General features: G+C 42.5%; 1 protein-coding gene across 5 annotated transcripts in view; it reads right to left on the reverse strand.

Moving 5' to 3' along the window:
* Nucleotides 1-15,204, reverse strand: part of Pdxdc1 (pyridoxal dependent decarboxylase domain containing 1) — a 59,000-nt gene that overhangs the window by 26,465 nt on the left and 17,331 nt on the right. For all 5 annotated transcript variants that reach the window (XM_013118626.3, XM_040733555.1, XM_013118625.3 and 2 more), the window contains 5 exons: nt 14,793-14,873; nt 12,508-12,654; nt 10,890-11,079; nt 8,607-8,675; nt 6,229-6,307 (listed from right to left, as the gene is read on the reverse strand). In XM_013118626.3, coding sequence (XP_012974080.1) covers nt 6,229-6,307; nt 8,607-8,675; nt 10,890-11,079; nt 12,508-12,654; nt 14,793-14,873 — 566 coding nt within the window. The remainder of the gene's footprint in view (nt 1-6,228; nt 6,308-8,606; nt 8,676-10,889; nt 11,080-12,507; nt 12,655-14,792; nt 14,874-15,204) is intronic.

A 15,204-nucleotide genomic window follows, 5' to 3' on the forward strand; every position in this document is an offset into this window, starting at 1 on the left:
CACCATGCACAAAGCTTAAGTCCAAATGGATCAAAGACCTCAACATAAATCCAGTCACACTGAACCTCTTAGAAGAGAAAGTAGGAAGTACCCTTGAATGAATTAGTACAGGAGACCACTTTCCTGAACATAACAACAGTAGCATAGATACTGAGATTGACAATTAATAAATGGGACCTCCTGAAACTGAGAAGCTTCTGTAAGGCAAAGGACACAGTCAACAAGACAAAACAGCAGCCCACAGAATTGGAAGACATTCACCAATCCCACATCTGACAGAGGGCTGAGTTCTAAAATATACAAAGAACTCAAGAAGGGAGTCTCTAAAACATCAAACAATTCAATTAAAAAGTGGGGTTCAGAACTAAATAGAAAATTCCTCAATAGAGGAATCTAAAATGGCTAAAAGACACTTAAGAAAGTGTTCAACAAGCCGGGAGTTGGTGGCGCACGCCTTTAATCCCAGCACTCGGGAGGCAGAGGCAGGCGGATCTCTGCGAGTTCAAGGCCAGCCTGGTCTACAAAGTGAGTTCCAGGACAGCCTCCAAAGCCCCAGAGAAACCCTGTCTCGAAAAACAAAAAACAAAAAACAAAAAAAAAAAAAAAGAAAGTGTTCAACATCCTTAACCATCAGGGAAATGCAAATCAAAATAACTCTGAGATACCATCAGAATACATCAGATACACCAGTCAGAATGGCTAAAATCAAAACCACCAATGATAGTGTGTGCTGGGGAGGATGTGGAGAAAGGGGAACACTCCTCCACTGATGGTGGGAGGGCAAGCTTGTGTGGCCATTTTGGAAATCAGTATGATGGTTTCTCAGGAAAATGGGAATCAGTCTACCACAAGATCCAGCAATTCCACTCTTGGGCATATACCCAAAGGATGCACATTCATACAACAAGGACATATGTTCAACTATGTTCGTAGCAGCATTATTTGTAATAGCCAGAACCTGGAAGCAACCTAAATGCCCCTTAACTGAAGAATGGATGGCGGAAATGTGGTACATTTACACAATGGAGTACTACTCAGGAGAAAAAACAACGAAATCTTGAAATTTGCAGGCAAATGGATGGAACTGGAAAAAAACATCCTGAGTGAGATAACCCAGTCACAGAAAGACAAGCATGGTATGTACTCACTCATATATGGATATTAGACGTGGAGCAAAGGACTACCAGCCTACAATCCACACTACCAGAGAAACTAGGAAACAAGGAGGACACTAAGAGAAAAATGCATGGCCCCCTGAAGAAAGGGACAAGAACTCCTGGGCAAATTAGGAGCATGGGGGGTTGTGGGAGTAGGTAGAAAAAGAGAAGGGGAGGAGGGGGGAGGAAGATATGAGGGATAAGGAAGACTGAGACAGGGGAGGAATATAGGGATCCACGAGGATGACCCCAACTAAGAATCTAGGCAGTGGTGGAGAGGCCGCCTTTGATGTCCTTCCCCTATAATGAGACTGATGACTACCTTAATTGCCACCCTAGAGCCTTCATCCAATAGCTGATGGAAGCAGAAACAGACACCCACAGCTAAACACTGAGCCAAACTCCTGGAATCCAGTTGTAGAAAGGGAGGAGGGATGAGCAAAGGAGTCAAGACCGTGCTGGAGAAACCTACAGAACCAGTTGATCTGACCTAGTGAGAGCACAGGAACCCCAGTTGTAAAGCTGGGGAACCAGCATTGGACCAAATCAAACCCTCTGAATGTGGGTGCCAGTTAGGAGGTGTGAGCAGTCTATGTGCTCTCTAACAGTGGAGTCAGTATTTATCCCTAGTGCACAAATGGAGCCCATTCCCTATGGAGGGATACTACTGCAGCCCAGATACATGGAGGAGGGCCTAGGCCCTGCCCCAAATGATGTGACAGACTTTGGTCATCTCCCATGGAAGGACTCACCATCCTTAGGGGTGGATTGGGGGATTGGGAGGAGATATGGGAGGAAGGGAGAGAGAGAGAAGGAGGGATTGACATGTAAAATGATTGTTTCTAAATAAAAAAAGGAGAAAACTTTTTTTAAAAAAGCTCCCCCATCTTCACTGCAGCCACTCCCCTCCCTAACTCATGACCCAACAATTGCCTCACTTGTTCCTGCCTCAAGTCCTGTCTTTCCTAAGGTGTCAAATCAATGCACCATATTGTATGCAACTCTTTGTACACCAGCATGCCTCTGAAGTGTGCATCAACACTTTCTACTCATTGATTAGTGTCTTACTATAGGTATCTGTTCCAATCTGCTTATCCAGTCACCATGTGAAGAACACTCAAGTGCCTCACTAATGAACAAACACATGCATAGAATTTTTTGTGTGTGGAGATCATTTCATTTCTTCTTGGTAAACCATAGTAGTGGGATGAGTGGATCACAAGGATTTGTACTTGGTACACTGAGGGATTTACAACAGAACAGCTGCAACATTTGTATCAAGGTTGTGTAACAGTTTCCTGAGACTGAAACATTCCATCCTTAAGGGAAGCTCCTGAAGCAGAAAGGTAAAACTCAAACTAGCTTCAGGAAGTTCCTGAAGCTGACTAGATTCACTAGGCCCCTCCCTGCAAGAGTAAGCAGTAAAAGCTGAGAGTCCCTCTCAGAAGAGCAGAGCCAGGCTGCCAAGAGACTCAGACAAGCAAACAACAAAGTCGACTCTGAGACCAGTGGCCTGGAGGGTGTTTAGCTCAACCAAGGCACCTGGAAAGGACATTCCTGTGATGTTCATATTACATTTAAAGTTTAGAATTACTGTGCTTGAGAGACCAAAACACGCCTCTAACATGTAAGCCGTTAACTTGTACAGACTGTACCCTAGCAGCCCATATCCTTTTCCCCCCAGACATTGAAGACTATTCTTAAATTTATTGATCTTGTAACATTTGCTGTTCTTGCAGATTATAGATCATAAGGCTAACTAACTGCTATTTCTGATTTTGTAATCAAACTTGCTTACTCTGCTCAAAAAGAGGACAACTGCAAGACATACATGTTAAAATAAGACCCTGCCTGTACTTAGGCAGATACCTGTAATCCTGTGGGGTCTGTCTGTATAAACCCTGGGCTGACATGGCCAGCTGCTGCATCTGGAGAGAGCTCTTGGTTGAAGTCCTGGTGCTGTGAGCATCCAACCCCAGTATTTTTGGTTTTGTTTTGTTTTGAAACGGGGATTCTCTGTGTAGCTTTGCTGTCTTGGAACTTGATCTTTAGACAAGGCTGGCCTTGAACTCAACAAAGATCCACCTGCCTCTGCCTCCTGAGTGCTGAGATTGAAGGTGTGCACCACCACCATTCCCCAGAACCAGTATTTAATAAAGCCTCTTCCTATTAAAATTCATCCATTACCATTGTGAATCTCTGAGTGACCCAGACCCATAACAACTCCCACCTATTGAGCTGCCTGCAGATTGTGCAGTGTTTTACAGGTTCCCAGCCTTATGAGCTGTTACCCATGCTGGGATTCGTTTTGGTGATGCAGCTGTCTTTTGAGTCATTTCTGCGCCTGTATCTAACCCCAATAAAACATCTAATTGGACTTTGAAGGCGTTTGCACTTTAGTCTGTAGTGGCATCCCTATCTGGGGTGAACAGACATGTGTGCTGTGTCACACAACACCACACCAGGAATGTATGTGGCTGCTTGATCCCCATCAGTATTAGGCACTTTTTGCCCTAGCAGTGGAACAATCAATCAATCAATCAATCAATCAATCAATCAATAAGCACATAAGCAACAGAGCCAGGTCTCAGGCATAGCAGACAGATATTCCATCACTATACTACATCTTGAGCTCTCACTGTGGTTTTACTTTTTTATTTTATTTTATATTTTTGAGACTGCCTAGTCCGAAACTCACTATGAAGCTTAAGACAACCCTGACTTCTTGCCCATACCTCCAGAATGCTGAAATTACAGACATATGCCACCCACATTTGGTTCACGTAAGGATCAAGCCCAGAGCTGTGAACACACTAACAAGCACTCTACCGACTGAACCATAACATCCCTTTTGGCCTTATTATGGCTTCTCCATTTAGCCCAGACAGATGTTGACTGTTAATCCTCAGGCATTAGCCTCTGAAGTACTGGGATCACAAACTATGATTTAAGTGTGTACCAATATATGCAGCTGAACTGTACTATTCTAATACTACTGATATTAGACATCTTTTCAGGTGTTTATATGTCCTTTGGTAAAGTATCCATTCAAATGCTGTTCATTTTAAAGCTGTCTGTCACCTTACTGTAATGGGGCCTTAGTAGGTCCCTAGACCTTAGCACAGCTAACTCCATGATGGAAGTGTCTTTTAGACTGTAAAACTCAGCACACAGACAGCACCACTTGCCAAAATGAAAACAAAGACCTAATCCATCAAAGTCCATACAGTTCTGGGAAAGTCTCACAATGTACTCACCTTGCCTGTTAACTTCTGCTGTTCTGATTCTGGCTAACCATTCTTGTTAACTGAAGTATGTCAACCCAGGACATGGTTTTTACGCTTAAAGGCTCCCCCTGAGAGAGGCTGAACTACCCTGGTATCCTGAGCACCCAGTGTAGCCTCTGGCCAGCTAATAAAGACTTTCTGTTGGCTTAAACCCATGTCCCAGCAGTCTTCTCTGGTGAACGCCCCACAACAGTTACTACTGAACTGTGACATAACTTTACGTTTTACATGTAAATCACTTGCCAGGAAGAAGTGTTTTGAAATACCTCTCCCAGCCTACTGCTTGCTTTTCATTTCTTTTTTTGTTTGTGTGTCTGCTCTGTGCAACAGCCTTGGCTGTCCTAGATCTCCTTTTGTAGACCATGCTGGCCTAGAACTCAAAGAGATCCACCCACCTCTGCCTCCTGAGTGCAGTGCTGGAGTTAAAGGTGTGAGCCCCAACACTGCTTTTCAATTCTTCATGGGGCCTTTTGTTTTTGTTTGTTTGAGACAGAGTCCATTATGTGCTGTCTGGGAACTTGCTATGTAAACCAGACCAGCCTTAAGCACACAAAAGAGATCCATCTGCCCTAGTGCTGGAATTAAAAGATTTGAAAAGTTCTTCTCAAACAGAAAAAGCTTCTTGTTGCTGGGGGCTGAATCCAGAGCCTTGTATTTGCTAAGCACAAGCTATACTGAGTGATATCCCAAATCAAGTCTTTCATTATTTTTTGGTTTTGTTTGTTTTGAGGCCTTGGCTGTCCTAGAACTAGTTTAGGGAGAAATGACTCAGAGACAGAGCCTATCGTACATCTGGGCCTTCTTAAACTTCTTTCAGGAATATGCTATCCCTGGGATGCTGGTCCTGGATTCTATAAGAAGGTGACTGAGCAAGCCATGGGAAGTAAGTCAGTAAGCAGCTCCCCCTTCATGGCCTCTGCATCAGCTGCAATGTCCAGGATGCTGCCCTGTTTGAGTTCCTGTCCTGACTCCCTTCAGTGATGAACAGCAGTGCTCAAGTGTGAGTCTAATAAACCCTTCCCTCCCCACCTTGCTTTTTGGTCACAAAAAACATACCTAAGACATCAGGTACACATCACCAGGCAGGAAGCAGCTCTCCCTGCTAAGCCATCTTGCTGCCCCTTTTATGCTTTTTGATGCCATTATAAAGACACTTCAAATTCAGTTTCTTATTTATTCCATATGTTTTATGCGTGCGTGTGGACACACATGCCACAGAGTGCAGTGAAGTCAGACGACAACTTGCGGGACTCTGCTCTCTGTTCACCGTGGATAGTGGCAATCGTCTTCATCCACTGAGCCATCTCACTTGCCTTAAATTCAATTTCTAATTCTTGATTGCTAAATAGAATCTAGAAACCTTACAAATCAGTTCCAGGAGCTTTTCTTTAGTTTCCTTACGAGTGCCACTCCTGGGACTGGAGAGATGGCTCAGAGGTTAAGAGCACTGACTGCTCTATTAGAGGTCCTGAGTTCAATTCCCAGCAACCCCATAGTGGCTCACAACCATCTGTAATGAGATCTGGCACCCTCTTCTGGAGCATAGGCATACGTGCCAGGAGAAAGATTGTTTACATAATAAATAAACAAATAGAGTGCCACTCCTTGATGGGCCTGGTGTCTCATTTCTCCAACATCAGCCCTTACAAGGCTGGATTCCTGTGAATTCCAGGCCAGCCTGGGCTAGAGAACTGAGACTCCATCTTGACAAAACACCACAAACAGGCCCTGTCCCTGAGGCCAAGTGCTCAGGGCCCTCACAGGTACGAGGTTATGATACCTACCAGCACTTGCAACAAGCAGCAAGGGCAGTCTTCCTCTTTCTATGTCATCTTTGATCAGTTTCTCAAGAAAGGCAATGTCCTAGGACCAACAAACAAACCACAGACGTGTGAGCCATCGGTATACAAGGTACACACTGACAAACTACGACTCTGTGTGCAGTGTGCACACACGCACACACACATGTATGGATACTAGAGCACAGCCGTGCTTGGAGGCCAGAGGCCCCCCTCAGAGCTCTTTATCAAGCGCCATTTTCCATGTTTTTGAGACAGGGTCTCTCACTGACCTGGCCTTGCTGGTGAGACAGACTGGCTGAACAGCAAGCCCATGCATTAACCTGACTCCACCTCCCCAGCAACAGGACTACAAGCGTGAGCCACTATCCCTGCTGCTGTTGTTCTCAGACAGTGTCTTACCTCAGAACTCTAGCTGGTCTGAAACTTGCTATATAGACCAGGCTGGCTTTGAACTCATGGAGATCCGCCTGTTCTACTGCTCAAGTGCTGGGGTTCAGACATGCGCCACTACACCCAGCTGAAGATCCTATTTTTAAAACCCACAAGAGAATTTTTTTTTAATGTGAGTTCTGGGGATTGAATTTAGGTCCTCAGGTCTTCTCAGGAAGCAATTCCCTACCCACCAGGCAGGCTCATGTAGCCCAGGCTGGCCTTGAAGTCCTCATTCTGCTTCCAGCTCCTTATGGTGTGTACTAGGTTTGCTTTTATGTGGTGCTGTGGCTCAAATCCAGGACTCTATGCATGATGCTAGGGAGCACTCTAACCCAAGCTAATGCTCAGTGAGATATTATGAATTCTAAAAGCACAGAGGTCACAAAATTAATAACTCAACTAGGATTCCTTTTTTCTGTGTTAGGTAACTATTTACTCTTGAATTTCAGACTTAAAATATTAAAATCTATTCATATATATATATATATATATATATATATATATATATATATATATATATATATATGAAAGAAAAGTATTTTAAAGCCACTGTATGCTACCTGGACAAAATGCATATTAGAAGCACTCAAAAAAACATTAGTTTTTTTGTGATTTAGATAATTTAGAGTTCTGAACTCCTTTTTGTTTGAGGCAGGGTTTCACTGTGTAGCCCTGCTGGACTGGAACTTGCTATGTGGGAAGTTACCTGCCTTTGACTAACCAGTGCTGGGACTATAGGCACAGTGCCACCACGCCTCCCTGAGTCCCTCTGTTTAAAAGACTACTCCTATAATATGAGTAAATGTTTCCAAGAAGAGACTTTTACCTTTCTTTGGTATCATTGAGTGATTTATTTTTCTCCTACTATTAATATTAAAGATTCCACAGTATTCAACCCATAGAAATTTCATAGTATTCTAATTTTTATTCTCAACAACTTTGCTTTCCATAATCATAGACAATAAAATCAGTTTTCCTTATAGACTAGTTATGAAAATTGAGATTAAAGGCAAAACTATACATATGTAAGACAAATACTTTCTCATTCCCATAGAAATAGACAAGAAAACTATTTTGAAAATAGAAATGCAGAATCTTACAGTTAATTCCTTTTCTTCTGTCTTTAGCATCAAGATGTTTATCTATTGCATGTGTAAAAAATTATCACAACTCCAATCTAAGATTACATTGATGACCTCATTTCAAAATCTGTCTATGCACACTGTAGGGAAACCACACTTCTGAAGCCAGCCTGCGCTTCCTAGGAAGATCTCAACAAATCAAAAGTAAAAGAAAACAGTAGTGATGACTAGCTAAAACTCTGAGCTTGAAAAGGTTTCTCACGCTAAATTAGGATGAAAGAGCTGAGAGAGAACACCCTCAGCATATAGGGGCCCAAGACCAAACGCCCCTTGTACCACCCCAAAGAAGCAGGTGCTCAGGTACTACACAATTCCCTTCATTCCAATACAAACGTACACACAGCACCACAATGGGAAGACTGAACTGATGGGGACGTCCTTCTGTATATGCTTGTCCTATTGACTGATGAATAAAACGCTGATTGGCCAGTAGCCAGGCAGGAAGTATGGGCAGAACTACCAGATGAGGAGAATGCTGGGGAGAGGAAGCAGAGAGAGAGGCCACAAGGAGATGCCACGTACCCCAGGAAGGAGTAACAGGTCTGGACCCTTTTCCGGTACAATAAGACCATGTGGAAATACTTAGATTAATATAAATGAGTTAATTAAGAGAGAACTAACTAATAAGAAGCTTGAGCCACCAGCCAAACAGTTTATAATTAACATGTCTCTGTGTGCTTATTTGGGGCTAATCAGCTATGGGACCAGGCTGGAAAGAACTCAAGCTACAAAATGAAGCAATAATGCAATTCTACATTACCACACAAACCCAAACCAAGAACTCACCATCTGATGCTGGGATCCAAACATAGTGTTACAAGGCACACGACACAAGCAGGACAGGGGTAAGCCAAGCTGCAAGAAGAAACACACCATTCACTTATGCCTGTGAGAACTGAGCAACAAAAACAAGCCACAAATTATTATTAAAAACAAATCTCAGTGAGGCATAATTACTGAGGCTGGAGATCACATGTGTGAAGCCAGCCTGGACTACACAGAGACCACTACCTTTAAGATTAAAAAAAAATCTGGGTAGTGGAGTTTGAGACCAGTCTGATGTACAGAGCAAGTACCAGGACAGCCAGGGATACACAGAAAAACCCTGTCTCAAAAAAATACATCATGTTAAAGGACATTTGGAAAGTTAGTTTCACTCCCAAAAGGTGACTTAACAAATGCTTTATAAGAGGACAATCTAAACCTTTTGAAATGAGTCTTGAAACTACCTTTGATATATTCTAGAATATACCAAAAGAAGTCTTTTCCAAGCAAAGAAACTACCAAGCACCCTGCATTCTGAGGTGAGGAGGGTGATTGGGAGGGATTCTTTTTCTAATCATTCAGAGAACAGGGTCTTATTTATGGGCTCTCCTACCCTTAAAAGAAATAAATACAGAGTAGCAGAAGTATATTGCTTAAAAGAAGAAAGTCAATGTCATGGATTGAGAAAGTTGTCAAATTAATTTCATATTCTCATTGTTTAGTTTCCTAACACAGGTGTTTGTAATTTTAGGAACTATAAACAGGTGCAACATAAAACTTAAAATACAGTGAGTGGTTCATCCTCTAGAAAGGACGTTTCATAATGCCTTTTCCTTTGGCACTGCCAGGGACTGAACCCAGGCTTGTGCATGCTAGACAAGTACTCTGCTACTGAGCTACCACTCACCCCTTCCTTAAAGTATTAAAAACAACAAAGATTCACTTAAAAAGTGAACCCTGAAATCCTAGCACCTGGGAGGCTGACTAAAGAGGAAGGCCAGTTCAGAGCCACCCTAAACTACAAAATGATACCAGCCTGGGCTACACTGATGGCAAGACCTCATCTGAAAGTAAGTTGGGTATAGTGGCTCATTTCTGGGCAATCCTCCTGCCTCTGCTTTCCAAGCTCTAGAACAACAAGCCCAGTGAAACTCCCTCTAAAAGGGTAAGGAATAGGCATGGCTGAGTACAAGGAGAGAGCTTGACTTGCATGGAAACACTTGGGTTTCAAGTCACAGTACCACCAACAAAGCAAAGCCAAACATTCTAAGTGACAGTGCCTCCTGTAAGCCACCAATCTATCACTGGTAACACTTTCATACAGAACCTTCTGATCATTTTGTAGCTATAAATATATGACGTGGATAAATCTGGTTTTCTAAGCATAGAAACTTGAAATATCATTAAAACATGATATACTCCTGTTATAAAAGCAATTAAACCTAAAAAAACCATGCAAGTGCATCTACATCCCTCTTGATAGAGTACAGGAAAAAATAAAGTACTAGTTGTCTTCGGGTATTCAAAACCACTGAAATGTATATAATACACATTATTTCTAAATTCAATAACATTTGGGGGGTCTCTGTGTAGCCCTGGCTGTGCAACAACTTACTTTGTACACCAGACTGACCTCGAACTCACAGAGATCTGCCTGCCTCTGCCTCCCGAGTACTGGGATTAAAGGCGTGCACCTAGACCACTGCCCAGCTAGTGATATTTATTTTGAGATATAGCAACATCATGTGGTCTAGGCTGGTGAAAATTTTCTTTTTTTTTATTGGTGGGGGCATATGCTACAGTAGTCAGAAAACAACTTTACGTAAGTTTCTGGGAATTCAAAGCGTAGTCCATACCCTTGTATAGCAAGTGCTTTCCCTCTAAGCCTTCTCCCCAGTCCCATACATACAATTTTATTTTTACTTGTGTGTATGTGTGTGTGCCTGCACATTTGTGTCTGTATTACATTTATTTATGCAGGTTTCCATAGAGACCAGAGAGGGCATCACATGCCCTGGAATTGCTGTTACAGGTGACTGTGAACATCTCAGCATGGCTGTCAGGAACCAAATACCAGGCAGGAGTAGTCATCCACTTGTAATTCTAGACCTGGAAGGCAGAGACAGGGAGTCTGCAGAGCAAGCTCTGGATCTGACTAAGGGATCCTGACTCAATGAATGAGAAGAAAGAGTGTTTGAGGGTGACTCCTGATATCGACCCCGGTCCTCCATGAACACATGTGTACCTATGACACAGACATAAAAATATGTGCGCACCCCCCCACACACACACTTTTTACATTACCTGATTGCAAAGGTATTGGCCCAGGCCAGGTCTAGCAGCAGCACTAAGGTATATGACAGGCTTTTTGTTATACAGCACATCAAATCCGTCCACTACAAAGTCTTCGTAGCGAGAATGAATGGCGAGCCTACAGATCTTAGCAAGTCCTTCCCTCTCTTCTTCATGGAAATAGGCGCACCCATTTTCATACCTATTAACAGATCGCATATGATGATGTACTCTAAGTTTTAAAAAAGTTTTGCTTTTACTCTGTGTTTGCCCACATCTATGTATGTGCACCCCATGTGCTGAGCCAAAGAGGCCGGAAGAGTCGTCAGAGCGCCAGCGCTGGGGTTAATGGGTGATCTTCAACAGCGGGAGCCAAGCCAAGGCCTTCAGGCTTTCTAGAAGAGCAGCCAGGCTCTCCATGGCCATCAGCCACGCTCTCCATGGCCATCAGCCACCTCTCCAGCTGCGTGTTAATACAGTCCTCTTTCTAGTCACTTCTGATGCTGTCACCGGTATAAAGTCATGAAAGCAAGTCTCTTGTCATAGACACTAACCCTGTGCAAGGCAGAGGGCACACAGGGAGGGGCCCCTTTCATTTTCAGTGTCTGGTTGCTCACTGTAGATGCAGGCTATAAGGGGAGAAACAAAGACACTGCACCCACACCTAGCTCCAGAAACAAAATGAGCACAAACAGTGCAGACAAAGACTAAAGTTCCCACAAATAAGAGCCTGAAGACAGTGGTGCTCACTTGTTCCAGTTGGAGGCTAGTGCTACAGGCCGGCATGGTTGAGGACTGTCAGCACTGAGACATCGAAATAAAGAAGCATCAATGTGCTCGTTTAACCCTCAAATGAAACAGCTATTTATGCTCTCCCCACTTAATACGAGACAAAACCTACGCATAGAGAGGTTAAGCAACCCTTCCAAAGAAGAGTCGTACACACATGGAGCACCACACAGCCCTCTCACAACCCATGTCTGATTCTGATTCACCTCCACCAGGACCTGAAAACTTGCAAGGATGGCTGGAGAGGGAGCTGCTCAGTTAGGAGTACTGTGGCTCTTCCAGAGAGAAACTGGGTGTGGTTCCCAGCACGCACATGGCAATCACAGCTACCTGAAACTCTAGTTTCAGGGGATCTGATGCCCTCTTTTGGCCTCCTCGGGCACTGTACACATAAGGTACATATTCACACATGCAGTCAAAATACTCATACATGTTAAAGAGAGAGCTGGGTGTTGTGCTGCACGCCTTTAATCCCAGCACTTGGGAAGTAAAGTAGGCAGATCTCCTTGAGTTTGAGGCCACCTTGGTCTACATAGCAAGTTCCAGGACAATCAGGTTACATAGAGACCTTGTCACAAATAAACAAGTAAACCTAAAATTAAGCAAACAAACACATCCCTCATAATGTCTTTACCAGTAATGAATCCTTAAAAAAAACAACTGGAGTTGGGCAGTGGTGGCGCACGCCTTTGATCCCAGCACTCGGGAGGCAGAGGCAGGAGGATCTCTGTGAGTTCGAGACCAGCCTGGTCTCCAAAGTCATAGAGAAACCCTGCCTCGAAACCCTCTCCCCCTAAAAATGAAACCAACTGGAACAAAGCTCAGCTCATAACATCTTTACCTGAAAATCCGGCGTAGCCATAAAGTAGTGTCTGACAGTATCCTGGTTGTAAGTTTTCTTAGCTTCTCTTTGTCCAGAGTTGAAATATAAGCACCCAGACTGTGACCCAGCAAAGCCATGTGACCTTGTTCTCCAATATTCTGGATTCTGTCAATCAAAATCATTAGCGTATTAAGAACTGATTATCACCAAAGCATAGAAAAAGAAGTAAAGTTTAAACAGTGTTTCACAGAAATCTGGCAGACTTTTGATTCATGTCCTGCAGAGAAATTCAGAAAAAAATGTATATAAGCTGCTGAAAATTTGGAGTAGGGGGGGGAAGCTTTTAAAATTGAGTCCTAAAGATAAATATCCTTCTCTTGGCTGATAATGCAAACTGTTGTTAAATTCTCTTAAAATGTAATTAAATATCAGCCTTAAGAGCTATGGAGGAGGGCTGAAGAGACGGCTCAGAAGTTTAAGAGCACTAGCTACTCTTGCAGAGGACCCAGGCTCTGTTTCCAGCACTCACATGGTAGATGACAACCATCTGTAATCCCTGTCCCAAGGGATCCAACAAACTCTTCTAGCCTCCAAAGGCATCAGGCACGCATGTGGTGCACAGACACACAAGAAAGAGACCATGATGACAATGAACTACAGGGTAAGGGCAATCAATAGCTCAGTTACAGGGCGCTAGCCTGCATATATAAAGCACACATTCACAGACACATGTGCACGCTCTTTCAAGTCTTTAAAAAGTCTGTTTCTTTAACAACTTCTAAAAAGGTTCTGAGGCTTCAACTTGAGACTGTGCCCATGCAAGGCAAGTGTTCTACCACTGAGCTACACCCCCAGTATCAAATAAGTCTTAAACCACACAAGAGACATAATCTAGTTCATAAGAAAAATACTTATGCTGAGATACCTCACCTTATATTTCTCACTCATTTATCAAAGACCCTTAAGCGTGCTAACACCGTTGCAGTAAAGATGTGGGGAAAGTATTCTCACACCCTGCTGGTGAGCCTCTGAACTGCCTTATCTCCTGGGAGCATTGGGCTCTGTGAAATTCAGAATACACACATGCATTATCTGACCCAGCATCCTAATTCTATGACTTACTCCCCAAACACACTGCCACTGCAAGAAATGACATATGTTTAAAGTTATGGCTACAGCAATGTTTGTATCAGTCAAATAGGAACATGAGTCAAAATTCTATTCATAAAATTCTATTCATGTATTCAAAGTAAAATAAAGTTGCTCTTAAAGAGAAAGTTCCTCGTATGACACGCAATGAACTCCAAGTACTAACTGAAAAATAATCAGGACACATTTTAAGTTCTGGATGGGGTGTGTATGGATGTTTTGCTTATCTATATAAACATATAAATATCTGTGGAATAATAATAAACTGGTCATCACTTATGGCCACGAAAGAGAAACTGATAGGGAGGCCTATGTGTGTTAGTACTGGGAATTGAACTCAGGGCACATATATGCTATCACAGCCTGGAAAACTATTTTGTATACACTTTCTTATATTTTCTCAGTTTTATTCTGCTTTGTTTTGGGTCCACAGTGGCTTCATTGCTTATTATGTCTCCAGAATGCAGGATTACAAGTGTGTACTACCATGCCTAGTTTATCTTCTGCCTTTTGAACAAGGAAACTATATTACTGATAGCAAAAAAAAAGGAAGAAGACAAAATGAAAATATATTTATTTAAATATACTACACAGATGAATAACTAAAGTAAAAGGTGATTCACAGACAATAAAGGCCAATCAATTTAATTAACTGCAATAATTTTTAATAAGCTAAAGAAAAAAACAGAAAAAGCACAGGGCATTTCAGTCCTAATAGCATAAAAATGTCAGGATCTACTTTTAGAATATAAAGATAACAATTTTTTTTTCGTTTGTCTTCGAGACAAGGTTTCTCTGTATAACAGTCCTGGCTATCCCTGAACTCACAGAGATCCGGCCTGCCTTCTAAGTGATGGTATGCACCATCACTGCCTGGCTTCAATATAACTTTTAATGTAATTATTACTCAATGAAATTTCTTCCTTGAGCCACTCATGAGAACAGAATCACAAACAGACTTTTTTTTTCTTTTTGAGACAGAGTTTCTCTGTGTAGCCCTGGCTGTCCTGTAACTCGTTCTGTAGACCATGCTGGTCTAGAACTCAGAGATCCACCTGCCTCTGCTTCCCAAGTGCTGAGAATAAGGGCATGAGCCACCACCGCCCAGTCAAGAACAAACTTTCAAAGATAAACTGCCGACACTCCTCCATTACCGGGTGCTCTGAGGCTGCTCATCTTCATCTCCGTGCATCAGATTTTGGACTAGCTGGAGGATGCTCACCATATCTTGTCCACTGCAGAACAAAAAGGGTTAGCTGGCTGGAAAGAACACATATGCCCCTCCCATCCATCTCCCAACCATTTCTTATTTAAACTATCTTAAAGCTGGTTTTTTGTTTTTGTTTTTGTTCTTTTTAAACATTTGGTAGCTATCTACAAGACAAAGAATGTTTAGAGACAGATTATACATTTTCAAAACATTCAAATTATATAACTTTACTTATTCTTTGACCCAAATATAAGTTTGATTATTGAAAATATTTCCAGTGCTGCTCTAGCTGTATTTCTATAATGGATCATTTTATTCCTGAAAAGCAGAGAATAGTAAGTACAAGAGTCAATCTT

Source organism: Mesocricetus auratus, unplaced genomic scaffold (assembly GCF_017639785.1).
Source record: "Mesocricetus auratus isolate SY011 unplaced genomic scaffold, BCM_Maur_2.0 Super-Scaffold_100031, whole genome shotgun sequence".
NCBI classification, from domain to species: domain Eukaryota; kingdom Metazoa; phylum Chordata; class Mammalia; order Rodentia; family Cricetidae; genus Mesocricetus; species Mesocricetus auratus.